This window comes from Podarcis vaucheri, assembly GCF_965113315.1.
Source record: "Podarcis vaucheri genome assembly, chromosome: 3".
Classification (NCBI taxonomy): domain Eukaryota; kingdom Metazoa; phylum Chordata; class Lepidosauria; order Squamata; family Lacertidae; genus Podarcis; species Podarcis vaucheri.
In genome coordinates, this window is record NC_138761.1 from 88,453,996 (window position 1) to 88,470,040 (window position 16,045).

General features: G+C 41.5%; 1 protein-coding gene across 6 annotated transcripts in view; it reads right to left on the reverse strand.

Annotated features, from left to right (window-relative positions):
• The window catches only part of COL19A1 (collagen type XIX alpha 1 chain), a 190,163-nt gene that overhangs the window by 157,368 nt on the left and 16,750 nt on the right, over positions 1–16,045 (reverse strand). For all 6 annotated transcript variants that reach the window (XM_082218263.1, XM_082218259.1, XM_082218261.1 and 3 more), the window contains exons 3-4: positions 9,743–9,811; positions 9,163–9,262 (exon numbers count right to left, since the gene is read on the reverse strand). In XM_082218263.1, coding sequence (XP_082074389.1) covers positions 9,163–9,262; positions 9,743–9,811 — 169 coding nt within the window. The remainder of the gene's footprint in view (positions 1–9,162; positions 9,263–9,742; positions 9,812–16,045) is intronic.

The following is a 16,045-nucleotide window of genomic DNA, read 5'->3' on the forward strand; positions in this document are numbered from 1 at the left end:
TTTTGTAGATGAAAATAAAGGAATATCCTTTGTACTTTGCAGCACCCTTACCAAGGGCCACCATCGTTACACTGAAATGTTTAATTATTGCATTGCTGAATGTACTTCACCACCTATCATTTGCTGTAGTTATATGCTCTGCAGTAATCTGTCCTGCACTGGCTTCTGAAGAGGGCAAATTTGACCACAATCACTTTCCTAAATATAAGTACCGGTATTTATTGTTTGATGTACAGTGGTACCTCCGGTTGTGGACAGGATCCATTCCGGAGCTCCAGTTGAATCCCGAGGTTTCTGCAACTGGAGGGACCGCTGCTGCGCAAGCGGCGGTAGAGCGCTTCTGCACATGCGCGCACTGCAAAAACCCGGAAATATACTTCCGGGTTTGCCGCTTACATATCCCGAAGTTTACATAACCGGAGGGATACCTAAGTGGAGGTACAACTGTACTAATTTTGGCAATTTTCTTTTTAATATCACCTAATTAACCTGTTTCTTTGAGTGGTTCACAAATTCTTAATGAAATCATTAAAACACAAGTACAAATCATTAAAATACAATTACTACCAAAATGAAAACGCAATCAAAATTAAAAATGTCTACCAGCACAAAGATCAGCATACCCACTTAGCTACTCCAAGGTGCGGCAGCGTTGCAGGCCAGCGCTGCCTCACTCGGTGCTTCCCAATGTGGGACAGCATGCAGGGGATTCCCGGCTGGCGGGGAGCCAAAACAGTGTCTCCACTGGCCTGGAATTCAGACTGCCTGCTGAATTAACCAATTGCAGGCAGGCTTTAAGATGGGAACTTGTTGCGGGACGGGCCTGACCGAGCCTTCATGATTCACTTGGTTCCACTCCTTGGGCTTGCCTCTTCCTCTGCATGCAGTTCTTTGCCATATCTCCCTCCCACCCTCTTTATGTATTTTACTTTCTGCATCCATCAGTGTTTCTGTTATGTACTAGAGTTTGCTATAGACAAAGTTGGTCTCTGTATTCAGAGCCAGGGAGGAATTTTTCTTTCAGACCAATCAGCCCTGAGTGGGGTTTTCGCATACCTCAAAGCAACTGTCACAACGTTTGGCAGTTTAGGCCTTGGGTAAGCCTTAGTCATGGCTGGAGGGGAGGTGGTAAACCTCTGTCTGCCCCTCCAAGGGAAAGGGGCATCCCATTAAAGGAATCCCGGAGAAGGTGTTTCCGTCCAGATGCCCAGGTGGGGGCTAGGGCCGTAGCACTCCTCAAGAAAGTGATCCCTTCAGGAACGTACCTATTTGATGTAAGTCATAGGACCTCCCCTTAGGGTCAATCCCAAGAGGGGGGAAATATCCTGCAGGCAGGCTGATTGTTACAGGTTATACCCAATGCCTTTGCTAAACCTTTTACACCTGTAATCAATAAAGTTGTGGCCTTATTTGAGGCAAAGTAAGTATGTGTCTTGACTGGTTCTTCTCTGGATCAGGGTGGCGTGTGGCCGCACCTGGGCACGCAAAAAATAACTAAATCACAAAGCAGCATATGATCAACAATATATGATAAAAAAATAACACTAAAATCCCACGAAGGAGGAATCACAATAATTCTAAGAACTAAAATGCACTAAACCTCATAGTAGTGAAAAAGCTCAGCTCAATCTTCACCCGGTGCCAAAGAGATGCCAACACAACTGCCAGGCAAGCCCATCTGGGGGAAGCATTTCATAACTGTGGTGCTACCACCGAGAAGGCCCTTTCTCTAGTCATTAGACAGAATAAACTGGAGAAGAGCCTCTAATTAAGACCTTAAGGACTGGGCACATATATGAAGGATTTGTATAATATAATATTATAATAAACATGCATGGGTACGCAAGTCAAGATGTGCACTACTCACAATTTGGACATTTAACTTAGAGACTTTGGAGAGAAGGCTGATGTTCACACTTACGAAATAAAAAAAAGAGAACCTTTTGGAAAGATCCCCTTCTTAGTAACTCCCACAAAGGCAAATAGGGGCAGGGATTACAACAAATAGATGTAAGAAAATATAGCCCTTCCACAGTAAATCAGGGGCTGTAGGAGTCCATGGAACTGTCATATATTCATTTGTAAGGTAATTCCATTGCCTTGACACTGTGAGATTAAGCCTGCAAGACTCCTGTAGTTCAAACAAAAAGTGTCAGATCATGTGCTGAGTGCTCTAAATTCTTAACAGACGCAATAAGACTTCAGTGTGCTAAGCCTATAAAAAATTCAGAAAGCAGCAGAGAGTCTATGATTGGCAGGTATAAAAGCAGAAATCTCTCACCCAGTTATACAGACTTCAAAATGTCCCTGTTAGAATCATTCATTAATTCCAATTACTTATTTACTCAAATCGTTAACAGAATAAAATTAATCAGGATTCAAAAGACGGGCAACTGTGATTATCAACTCAGATGAATGATAGCAGACAAAGATGACACAGACGCATCTGCACACTGTCAACACTCTTGATTCAAGATACAGCTCTCCTATTCTAGACTTCACTCTCTCTAAAGATAAGAGGAGAGACTTTCATTTGTGCTGAATGGCATTTGACTCCCTCCAAACTGTAAAATGATTTTATAACGTGGCGAACATTCAGCAGAGGATAAGAACTGTTAAAATGCCAACCCTCTTACGTTTATGTCCTGTGCCATTTTAGAGCCCAGGCATCCTGAGTGGATAAAGTAGAGCACAAAACCATTTTTGTTTATACAAAATTAAAGAAACTTGCTTCTAAAGAGGTGTTCATAAATTTGTCTCCTTCAACCGTGAAAAATACTTTGTGGCAGAATGATAAAACTTGCAAAGAGCTAACCACAGAGAAGTGCCACAGAGACAGGAAGCTTTACTAATTGACCAAGCCTTAATGAAGATCAGGATGGTTGGAATAGCTAAGTGCTTGACTGCCTTTGCTAGAAAAAGTGACAACTTTCACACCCCTGGTAAGTTGCAGATATTTATTTGAAATCCCATACCCATTTTCTTACAAATCCAAGCCTGCTTTTGAACAGTTAAAAAACAGCAGCAATAACATGGGATTTTGCTACTTCATTTGGCAATGTCTGACATATCTCATTCTGTACCCTTAAGGTGAGAAAGGCTTCATAAAGCCTATCAGTGAAGCCTAAAATGGATCTATTCCAAAATGGTGAGGGCTTTTAAAAGCCATTTTATACTCAGCCACACCACAGTGGAAGCGTGAGAGCCCTGCAGACTGTACAGTAGTACCTCGCAAGACGAATGCCTCGCAAGACGAAAAACGCGCAAGACGAAAGAGTTTTCCGTTTTTTGAGTCGTTCCGCAAGACGAATTTCCCTATGGGCTTGCTTCGCAAGACAAAACGTCTTGCGAGTTCTTGCGAGTTTGTTTCCTTTTTCTTAAAGCCGCTAAGCCGCTAATAGCCGTGCTTCGCAAGACGAAAAAACCGCAAGACGAAGAGACTCGCGGAATGGATTAATTTTGTCTTGCGAGGCACCACTGTACCTATAAAATGTCCTCTCTATGGGGCTCGCTACTCAAATGTGTAGATGTGTGAGATAGCATGGAGGACTTCTGGGAATGCTGCTCTGGGGACTTTGGCCCTGATGACAGCTGTGCAAGCTCACATCAACATTTAGGGCATGAAGGCCAGGATGGAAATGGGCACATGATGAAAAAAAGAGGAAACACATTGTCCCACCCACACCAAAACAAAGGGTACAAATTTCCTAATGTATATTTGAAAATTGCTGTTAAGTCATTACTATTGTTGAAATAGAAATATAACTTGCTGTAGCGGGGGGATGTCGTTGCTCCTATGCCCTGCTGCTTTTAAGCTTCCCAAGGCATGACCACTACCACCAACAGTGGGTGGAATTCAACGCCACCCTCTTCTAGTTGTTCCATCTGCGCAAGTGTAGCAGCTTGCCAAGCAGAACAATTTCCCCTCTCCTCCCACTGTGTGCTATTCTGGGGTTTCTTCCAACCCCGAGCCAATTGTGGGAGGTGGGGCCACACATGGGGGGGGGAGAGGAAAGCCCTGTTGCACAAGAAACAGTCTTTTGCAGGGATTCGGATGATGGGGCTAGTTAGGTGAATCAAGGGTTAAAGGTAAAGGAGCCCCTGACCATTAGGTCCAGTTGTGGCTAACTCTGGGGTTGCGGCGCTCATCTCGCTTTATTGGCCAAGGGAGCTGGCGTACAGTTCCGGGTCATGTGGCCAGCATGACTAAGCCACTTCTGGCGAACCAGAGCAGCGCACGGAAACCCGTTTACCTTCCATATTTCAAAAACAACATGATTTTTCAGTTGACTTGCCTAAGAACCAGGACAAAGCACCGCCTTTCAGAAATTCCCTCTGGACGTCCATGGCAGCCCTAGATGAATCCCACCCAGTGTGCTGGACTAGAGGGAGGTTAGTGAGTCCCTCAAGACAAGAAACTGAGTACAGTGGTACCTCGGGTTAAGAACTTAATTCGTTCTGGAGGTCCATTCTTAACCTGAAACTGTTCTTAACCTGAGACACCACTTTAGCTAATGGGGGCCTTCCACTGCCACCGCGCCACCACCGTCTGATTTCTGTTCTCATCCGGAAGCAAAGTTCTTAACCAGAGGTACTATTTCTGGGTTAGCGGAGTCTGTAACCTGAAGCGTCTGTAACCCGAGGTACCACTGTAGAGTCAGAGGTTGAATCTGAGCCTCAAATACAAAACCACATGTTTGATTTCACTTTAGCTATTGCAACAAGACACACTGGCCAGCCGATGGAGTAGCAGCAGCAACTGCAGGAAGGAGGAGGAAGATAAGGAAGGGGGAGCAAGGCAACAGGACTGCCGCTGCCACTGTCCTTGTCATAGGAGGCTGTGCCTCTCCAGCCTGGTGGGCCCCTAGTTGCCCATTTAGCTGGCCATGCTGAATAAAAACAAGAAGGAGAAAATGAGCCAGGTCAGGCCTGAAGAGAAGGCGGCATCTGGAAGAGATCCTGGGCAGGCACTTCCCAGAATTGATGCTGAGGTAGAATGGAAAGTCCCTATTTTCATCTGAAAATGTTGGCATATATGCCCTTCCCCAATGGTGTGGGGAAAGAGAGAAGCATTCTGCATATCCTCATGAGGGAGGGATCTTTTTTCAGATATGTGAGACAAACTAGATTTTCTCCAGAACAGCACTTCAGATAGAGGGCTTCGTGTAAAACAGGTTACATGGCTGCCGTATTTTAGCCTAAGGTCCTACAACAGTGTAATTTTTTTTGGGGGGGGGGCCCAGCAGAATGCAGATAAATGGTCTAAGCAGAATATGATTGATTATAACTTGAATATCTAACTAGAACAATTTTAGGCCTATTAGAATCTTACATGGCAACCTGACATTAAAGCAGTGCTTTAAGGAAAACTGTTCTGTTTCAGAACTTTTCATCAAATAGGGAAATACAAAAACATACATATTAAAGTAGTAAATAACAAGAATATGCTGCTGGTTCCATGTACACCATGGAGTTATGTGCTTCTCAAGCAGCTGTTCCTTCATTCCACATGGTAAACAGATTTTGAAACACAAGAGAGGTTCATAAATGTTTTTTTTTCATATGGCATTGAGTGGGGAAAGTAAGAGTCTGTTTGCAAATCATTAGGCCTACATTAGCTGCCTAGATTCTAGCCACAATGGGCACCCAGTTTTCATTTCAACTCATGTAAGAGCTGCATCCATAAAAAGTTGTCTCCTGCACATAATACATATGCTAAGCAGCATCCTAATGAACTGTACACCACAAACATTCTTGGACACATGAACTCTTCTCATTCACTATTTTATTGAGGGGAAAATCCATAAGAATGTCAGTCCCTCATAAAAGAGGGAATTTTCTGTTGTGGAAAATGAGCCTTGTTGGAAATGTCCATAGTCTCTCCCTGTTCTGCTACATAGGCTTACTGAATGGAGAAGAGTTACTGACAAAAAACCAACAACCCTGAGACTTTTACATCTATTCAAATAAAGAAGAAAAATGTAGGGTCAGAATTGGAATTATTTATTTTTGGCAAGCATTTTGCTATTATAACGAAACAAAAAGAATACGGCCCTCTCAGCAACAACAACATTAATACAACAATATAGATCATCCAACCAACAAAATGTAACCAATCATTCAGCCTATAGAAAACACACTTAATGCCTAATTTTTTTTTGTTCTGCTTTGACAATCTAGGAGACACCTCTAGATCTTAAAATTTCAGTGAGGGTTCCATTTCCTGTCTCCTCTTTTCATTGGTCCATTTCCCATTTATTTGTCTCTGATACAGCACCCACCCTTTTGTTACTATTTCAGTTGGGTCGCCACAATGAAATCAAAATCTGAGCAGCAGTTGTAAAATTAGTATTTTATTTTATTTTCCAAGAACATAAGATGAGCCTGCTGGATCAGCTCAATGGCCCAGTTAGTCCAGAATCCTGTTTTCATAGTGCCTGACCACTTCACATGCGGGAAGCATGCAAGTTGGATGTGAGTGCAATAGCCCTCTGCCCACCTGTGATTCTCAGCCACTGGTATTCAGAAGAATAATATCTCCGACAAATATCTAGTACTATTACAGTGCAAGCCTGTGGATGACTGCTGAGAAGTTCCTAGTAGGCATATTTAAAATTATAGCCTTGAAATGTTTAATGGCGTCCTTCCTCTTAGCATCCCAGAAGAAGCCAAGAAGACACTGAAACACTGGATGTACCACACTGTATAATGAAAAAATGTTTTCCTTTAAACATCAATTTGAGGCTTTGTCCCCTTTTTGGGGGGGGGTCAAGTATATAGGCTATCCCCCCTCAAATTAACAACCTTGCACTGCTTGGATGTGGGGGGCAACAATATGTAACGAAGGTACCAGGCAAGCCTCTGTAACTGAGGCACTTTCATACATACCCAGGGCAGGGAGCCAGTGAACCAAATTGGTACCATTGTATGGAAGGAGATGGGCTATAAACTATTTCTTCTGCCATGGTCCAAATCCAAATCATGAGCCCTGTGCCTGCTATATGCAATGGAAGGAAAGATCTCATTTGCAACAACAAGTCTATTCTGAGTAAAACCTAGTGGACTACAATCCTGATAGATTATATAAGGCAAAAATGTTTGTTTAGGGCATGGGTAGACAAACCATGGCCCGGGGGGCCAGATCCAGCCCAATCGCCTTCTAAATCCGGCCCGCGGACGGTCCAGGAATCAGTGTGTTTTTACATGAGTAGAATGTGTTCTTTCATTTAAAATGCATCTCTGGGTTATTTGTGGGGCCTGCCTGGTGTTTTTACAGAGCCAGTGTGGTGCAGTGGTTAAAAGCGGTAGTCTCGTAATCTGGGGAACCGGGTTCGCATCTCCGCTCCTCCACATGCAGCTGCTGGGTGACCTTGGGCCAGTCACACTTCTTTGAAGTCTCTCAGCCCCACTCACCTCACAGAGTGTTTGTTGTGGGGGAGGAAGGGAAAGGAGAATGTTAGCCGCTTTGAGACTCCTTAAAGGGAGTGAAAGGCGGGATATCAAATCCAAACTCCTCCTCCTCCTCCTCTTCTTCTTCTTCTTCTTCTTCTTCTTCTTCTTTACATGAGTAGAATGTGACCTTTTATTTAAAATGCATCTCTGGGTTATTTGTGAGGCATAGGAATTCGTTCTTTTTTTCTTTTCAAAATATGGTCCGGCCCCCCACGAGGTCTGAGGGACAGTGAACCAGCCCCCTGCTGAAAAAGTTTGCTGGCCTGACCCCTGGTTTCGGGGGCTTCAGTCCATGAAAGCTTATTATATATATGCTACTATTCAAGGCAGAAAAGTCTCTGTTCTTTTAACACAATGCAGTAGAGAAACTGTGTTAAGATGGCCACATTGCCAGGGGGTGGGGAAACTTATTTCAATAATGAAACCCTAAAGAGATAGAGAGAAGAAAGTACCTCACCCAAACTCTGTTTCCAGACAGATATACTAAAGAAACCAACTTCCTTCTATATTCAGCTTGGAAAAGCACCGTATTTACAACTACATTGATAGCTGCAAGCCTCATTGAAAAATAAAATGGCATCCCTCATCAGAAGTGGCACAGCATAGTTTACAACTCACTCATGCTATAGCTGAATGAGTGAAATGTAAGGGGATATCTGCCAAGCTACTTGACACTTACAAGTCAGCTTAATCAGATACTCTTTCGCTTCCTGTGGCGAGGAGACCAATGTTCTGCTACTCACAGCGTATACCCAGAGTCTATTTACATATACTAAGAGAAGAAGACGTGATCATACAAGTCATGTTGCATCTGACTATGCTGCTGTGTCTAAAGCCACAAAATCTGACACAGGGCAGGAAGTGAAGAAGACAACAAAAGAGATTTACTGAACACACAGGACCTGGGCAATGGAGATAAAGATGTTCTAGTGGCAGATGTCTACATTCCTAGCCTTCTTTTGTTACAATCTAGCCTGATTAAATTGCTGTGGCAGAGATTAAAAAGGATGTGCAAGCACACATTATGGGAACATGCTCACCACCAGAACCCACAAACTCTAAAACAGGGTTCAAAAAGAGAGAATAAAGCAGGTTTATAAAACTTTAACAGTGCAAGGAAATATTGCTTGGAAAACAAATGGCTTGTGCCTAGCCTTTCGAACTGTCCATTCTCACAAAGTACAACTGAGCTGAACTGAAGTCAGGCAAAGGATGGGCAGCAGAGAGAACAAAAACAACCTGAAGAGTACTGAGGAAGAGAGAATACTGAAAACTCCCCATTTCAATGGTCATTCACATGGAAGCGTTCTACATATCTTTTAGGATATTCTGGATAATTAGCATATAAATCCATTTTATTTCCATCACCATTTAATGTTGATGTCATTGCTTTTATGGGAATAAGACACGAAGACTACCTAAAGTTCCCCCCAAAACATCTATCTTTCTTTCTTTCTTTCTTTCTTTCTTTCTTTCTTTCTTTCTTTCATTCATCTTTCTTTTTGAAGCTTACAGGGCTGAAACAATAAGTAAAATCCACAGAAACACACAGTTCATCATTGCAGAAAAAGAGAAAGTGGAAATTCACGCAGAGGTACACAAATGAAGAGACTGGTGGAAAATAAAGAAATTTAAAAATACAAGCCAAGTAGGATATAGAGAAATGTTTAGGGATTCTACATGGTTATACAATGATAATGTATTACTTACTGAGAGTCTCTGATAAGAGGTGCATTCCCCAACTTAAAACAAGGCTTTCCAACTCCACATGAAGTCTGCCTCAAAGAAAAGCTTTGGGTTAAATCAAAACCTGAAAAATATGATAGAGTGGAATCATTTATTGTTCATTTAATGCAATTTAACAAGGCTGGAGAAAATTATCGATTTGTGCCATAAGCTTGTCTGTTTTGCTAGACTAACAACTGACAGGCTATTTCAAATCCCACGGTTTTGGTCACAGAAATGTCCAGATCTCATTTTCTCCGTAGGAGGAATATTAGCGTGAAATTCCCCTAGCACTTGACTTGGCAACCTCTGAGGAATTCACTCGCTGTTTCCTTTTGCCATCTGAATGAATGAAAATAAAAATGCTGCTTCTCAGAGATGAATGCTAACTCCGTGCTAATTATAACAAGCATGAATGGAAAAATAAAAGATGAATGTAAATGACTTAGCTAGGACTCTCAAAAATAAAATGTTTTCCTTCAATGAAAACACATTTCTAAGAATTAAATGCACTCTTTGCTGACATACCCATCTATTTATTTATTTTTGCTTAAGGAAAACTCACCTGAAACTTCAAGGTTTTCTTGGTAGCTAAATTGATGTCCTTCTGTTTTCAATACTGGGCATGCAGTAGCTATGAAAAAATAAAAAATGTCCTAAGCTTTATTTAAAAATATACAGACTGTAGTATTTTTCACTGCAATAAAAGTAATATTAGCATTGTAAAAAATAACACGATGTTTAAATGTAAAACTGCTGTTGTTTATTTATATAGAGTGCCATTAATGAGCCTGACACTAGGAAAGCACTAGGGTCCATTTCGGAAGAAGCAGGCTCACTCAGAGATGAATAATTTGGGTGTTTGTGCAATTATTAATACATGTTCACAGGGTTTAATTATATTAATCTTTGCTACCTCCGAGACTTTAGCAAGTAGTGGAAGAAAGACTGAGACATGCATAGTACTGCACAGGTGGAACAGAATTTATTTATTTTGTGGGTTGTCCCTTCTTCAGATGCTTCTTCTGTTATAAAAATTGGCTTATTCAAATAATGTTTTGTCCTCGCATATCTCTTCGTGAATTTTAACAGCTTTTGTGCATGTGTTTGCGTATACAGATATATTGTTTTCTTTGTTTTTTATTCAAGTCGTATGAGGCTGCATTATACCTTTACATCACATTACTTGTGACGAACTGAACAAGGATTATTCCAGAATGTGTCAGGCATAAAATAATTTATTAAAATATCTGGATTTCCTTCCCCTCTCCCCCACTCCTACCATACACTTTATGGAGTAACAAGAAAATAACAGATCATCTTGAATACCACTGACACAATTAAATCTGCAAAACTGGGGAAATGAATTTAGTATCAACGTCATGGAAGAAAAAATGATACACAGTGGTACCTCGGGTTAAGTATTTAATTCATTCCGGAGGTCTGTTCTTAACCTGAAACTGTTCTTAACCTGAAGCACCACTTTAGCTAATGGGGCCTCCCGCTGCTGCTGCACTGCCAGAGCCCAATTTCTGTTCTCATCCTGAAGCAAAGTTCTTAACCTGAAGGACTATTTCTGGGTTAGCGGAGTCTGTAACCTGAAGCATATGTAAGCTGAAGCGTATGTAACCCGAGGTACCACTGTACATTTTCAATAAGCTAAAAAGAATAAAAGAAAGCTCCTACAATAATATTCCTGTTCAGGGCTTAAGCCAATCTGGATCAAGATTAGTCACGGGGTTCACAGGAGGAATGCCTCTGGAGTAAAGTGAGGAAGCATATCTTTAGATTTCCCATTCTCCTTGCTGTGCTAGACAGTGCTAAAGGGATCAGTTTGGTGATTGGCTGCCAGCCGCAAACTTCAGCACTTTATTGCTAAATAGCAGACTTGAGTGGTTTGGGGGTGAGAAAGGGAAACTACAAGTAACTCGCAACTTTTGTGCATTTAACTTGTGCTCATTTACCTTACGCACATGGCAAAAAATAAAATAAAAGAGGCAATAGGGTAGGGTGGGCATCCAGCAGTGGAAAAAACCTTTGGCAATTCCACCCACTGTTCTGATTACCGTATTTGTGATTTTGGCTTTATGCACTATCCCCAGAACGTAACCCCTAAGTAAGTTGAGAGTTGCCTATATACTCAATATTTTATTGAATGATGCAATCTAAAGTGTGTTCCTAACACAATAAAATGTTGACTTGTAATGTCACTCAGTAAGACAAAGCACAAACATGGCCATGAAATAGCAAACAATTCAATTACAGTGGAGGATTAAGTACAGGCTTAGCTATCTCACTGAAATAAAAAGGAGCGAAAAACTGTTGAAATCTGAGTTAACATCAACAAATATTTAGTATTAATTTTAAATTGTGTTCTCCCCTTAAAAATATAGTAAAGCATTTGAAGTAAGAATAAAAGCAGCTAAGTGGATCACAGGAGAAATAGCCAAACATAATTTACTGTGAAGACAATTGCTGTCAATGATGTTGTGTTAACATTCAACATTGCTTTTGGAGAAAACATTAAATAATATAATAAAGGTTTGTTACAAAAACTACCTCGTTAAGTTATTTTACAACAGGGGTTGTTTCAAATATGCCAACACTCTCCTATAACAGCGTTCCAACCTATGATTCGAATTCAGTTTGAAATAACTTCTTTTTAAAAAGGCAAAGTGTTCCAACATATAATGCTAATTCACAATTTGAAATCACTTTGTTTAATGATTAGCCTAACAAAACAGGCTACATTAAATTAACTTTTGAGGATTTAATGATCAGTATTCTACTATTATATAAAAACAACTCCTCAACATGTCAGTTTTCAAAGATATTAACCCCTATATACATGAATCTCAAAATCCAGACTGGGGGCACTGATCCTACCCAGGCCTTTTAAGAGCTCAGACTGCAATCCTATACATGATCAATGGTCTTTCTTCCAAGTAAATATGCATAGGGACATGCAGTCAGTTTCCCCTGCCTATTCACGTTCATAGTACTAATTCACACTTCTTATTTTGCAGCCAGACGACAGCACATTCCCCACACCAACAGGGGAGTCACACACATGCAATTCTGATGTAAGAGCCAGGATCTCAGTGGCTGTGATTTGCAATTCTACAATCACATTACCACAGCAGCATGGTTTTGGCACTCACTCATAACATTGCTCTCACGTGTTGCTATGAGAGAGAGAAAAGTTGCTGAAGAAAATATGTCAGTCAATGCTTAAGAGGCATTATATATTAATTCTATAGATATTTCCATGTCTAGTCTGTGCACAGACTGACACTTACTATCTGACATTACACCGCCACAACAATTTTCAGCATCAAAATATTGCTTGAAGGAGCGGCCACCTGAGAACCATTTGAGTCAACGGCTGGCCTGCTAATTTAGCGCAGATGGAATCTGTATTGAATTTAAAATGTGAAGCCCCTACGAAAGAGTGCCAAAATAATATTAGCAGGGACTTTCCAAAGTGTCACAAGGTGCAAAGGGATGAGGTACAGCATAGCAGAATGTGATTAATGAATTCCAAAACCAAAAGAGGAAAAAGTTGCATTGAAAATGGCAAGTATTCCAGATGTTTCCACATTCTGGAGGTAAACAGAAATTAAACATCTAGAAGAGATCGCTCTTTCCTGTTTTAAATTTGGGCTTCCCCAAAAAAAATTTTGGGGGGGGAGACAGAATGCTGGAGGTTTTCATAGAATCATAGAGTTGGAAGAGACCACAAGGGCCATCGAGTCCAACCCCCTGCCAAGCAGGAAACACCATCAGAGCACTCCTGACATATGGTTGTCAAGCCTCTGCTTAAAGACCTCCAAAAAAGGAGACTCCACCACTCCTTGGCAGCAAATTCCACTGTCGAACAGCTCTTACTGTCAGGAAGTTCTTCCTAATGTTTAGGTGGAATCTTCTTTCTTGTAGTTTGGATCCATTGCTCCGTGTCCGCTTCTCTGGAGCAGCAGAAAACAACCTTTCTCCCTCCTCTATATGACATCCTTTTATATATTTGAACATGGCTATCATATCACCCCTTAACCTCCTCTTCTCCAGGCTAAACATGCCCAGCTCCCTTAGCCGTTCCTCATAAGGCATCGTTTCCAGGCCTTTGACCATTTTGGTTGCCCTCCTCTGGACACGTTCCAGTTTGTCAGTGTCTTTCTTGAACTGTGGTGCCCAAAACTGGACACAGTACTCCAGGTGAGGTCTGACCAGAGCAGAATACAGTGGCACTATTACTTCCCTTGATCTAGATGCTATACTCCTATTGATGCAGCCCAGAATTGCATTGGCTTTTTTAGCTGCCGCGTCACACTGTTGGCTCCTGTCAAGTTTGTGGTCAACCAAGACTCCTAGATCCTTTTCACATGTACTGCTCTCAAGCCAGGTGTCACCCATCTTGTATTTGTGCCTCTCGGTTTTTTTGCCCAAGTGCAATACTTTACATTTCTCCCTGTTAAAGTTCATCTTGTTTGTTTTGGCCCAGTTCTCTAATCTGTCAAGGTCGTTTTGAAGTGTGATCCTGTCCTCTGGGGTGTTAGCCACCCCTCCCAGTTTGGTGTCATCTGCAAATTTGATCAGGATGCTCTTGAGTCCATCATCCAAGTCGTTGATAAAGATGTTGAATAAGACCAGGCCCAAGACAGAACCCTGTGGCACCCCACTAGTCATTCTTCTCCAGGATGAAGAGGAACCATTGATGAGCACCCTTTGGGTTCGGTCAGTCAGCCAGTTACAAATCCACTGAGTGGTAGCATAGTCAAGTCCGCATTTTACCAGCTTCTTTACAAGAATATCATGGGGCACCTTGTCGAATGCCTTGCTGAAATCAAGGTAGGCTACATCCACTTTATAATGGGGAGAGAAGAAGAAGAGGGAGTCCTATTGTACAACACCGGATGTCACTTTCTGTTGTCAGGAAATTTTGGTTGGTTTTTTTCTTTTATTCTTTAATGTTGGTTTAATTATTATGTTGTGAGTTCAGGGGTGCCCCCACTAAATTCCTGGGTGCAGTAGGAGTTAGAATTTAAGCAATGCTTGGAGTTGTAGCCTGGGGGCCAGACATGCGATTTAGCGAATGTTAAAATATAAGACAGACCAACATAGCAAGTTCAGGAAATCGCCTGGGAGATGAGCCATCAAGGAAAACAAAAGGAAATGATGGCCTATGAAGAAAAGCCAAGGAGAGGGGACTCTATGGCATATGGCTCTTGGGAGGGGCCCTTCCCCCAGCTCTGGGATAGTTAGGAGAATTTTTTTAGGGCTGCAGTTGGGGATGATGTGGGCTAGAGGGAAATGTTCCAACCTGTAGGTGTCAGCAACGGGGGAGGACAGCATGCTTGTTTCCTCTTTGGAATCCGAGGCAGCAGATATGGCAGAAACAGGAACCTCCAGGGATGTCAATGCTGAAAGCCCCATAACTGTAGGCTCGGGTTGTATATTTGTATAAATAAACCATATTTAATAAAGTCACCACAGTCTCCACTGTGTCTCATTTCCAAAGGGAACACAAATCCCGGTTGAGCACACAGACTCCCTGCAATCTCACACTGCTCTGAGATTGGGCTCGCATGTAACAATATCATATTATAATGCGGTTTTCTGTAAGCCACCTAGGAATTTTTACTGATGGGCAACCACATATATTTATTGGATTTATATGGCAAATACAATTTATATTAGTAAATAAAATGTTCATTACTTATGGGCTAATTTAATGCAGCCATTTCCAAGGGAATGGGGAAAACACTGAAGCAAACATTGATCAATAGCTCTGCTCATGTGTTTACTTAAATGAAGGGGAGTCACAAGTTTGAAGAAGCTGTGATGTGATCAAGGTTCCAAGTTCTGGGAAAGCCTACGTACATAGGCTTCCCCTCTTCAGATGCATAAATAATTTTATTTGCATGGCACCATTCAATAGTTAAAACCAGTGCTTTTTAAAGAAAGATGGGTACATGCAACACTTTTAACATTTGGGAAAAATAAATAAAATATTAATCAGCCAAATTAAACAGTTGTTACCTAAATCATAATCAGATCTTCAGTACACAATAAATTAATATCAGAAACAGCAGCAACAACCCCCCAACGAACCCCCCTAAACAATATCCCATCCCAAGAACCTAATGAATGGATGGCAGAACAAGGAACGATGTGTATCACTGGAGCCAGAAGCATGGTTCCAGAGCTCTTTTAGTCACATGATGCCACTTCACATGAGTAGCACATGAAGGAAGCTATTGTTGAAGAATTATCCAATGACATTAGCATCCTCTTCTTTTTTATCTATGGAGTAGCCCACGTTTAGAAACAAAAGTAAGGCCATGTCAGATTGTATCCTAGCTATTTTGAGATACTTAGCTTGTTTTGCGTGCGGGTGTGTCAAAATTCCACAGAGAAGGTATATAATGAGCAGAAATCACGACATTGTTTAAGTTGAACTGAATCTTTTCAACATGCTCCCATGTTTCCATGGCCATCCTCTGCTCTGTTCATTGTGCAAGAACCTCTCTGCTTCCACTTATTAAGATTCCCTCCATACACTCTGTAAATGTTCTCTAAAGCCTGACACTGTGTTCATATAAATATGCTTTCATCCTTGAGCTCATCGTTTTAAAAGATGAACTCTAAATGAAAGAAAGATGATGCTACTGTCACTTGTGCCCAAGTATCAGCCCATCTACTGTGAAATACTCTTTCGTCTAAGCCTCTCCCCGCATCTTGCTTGTCTCCTATTCTACTCTCTAGAAGGCGTGATAGCCTCACTCCGACTTTTGAGCACGCCAGGTTCTGTTCTGTCTCCACTATTTCTCTCCCTCCTAAAGCCCTTCATCTAACCTCATCAAAGCTATTC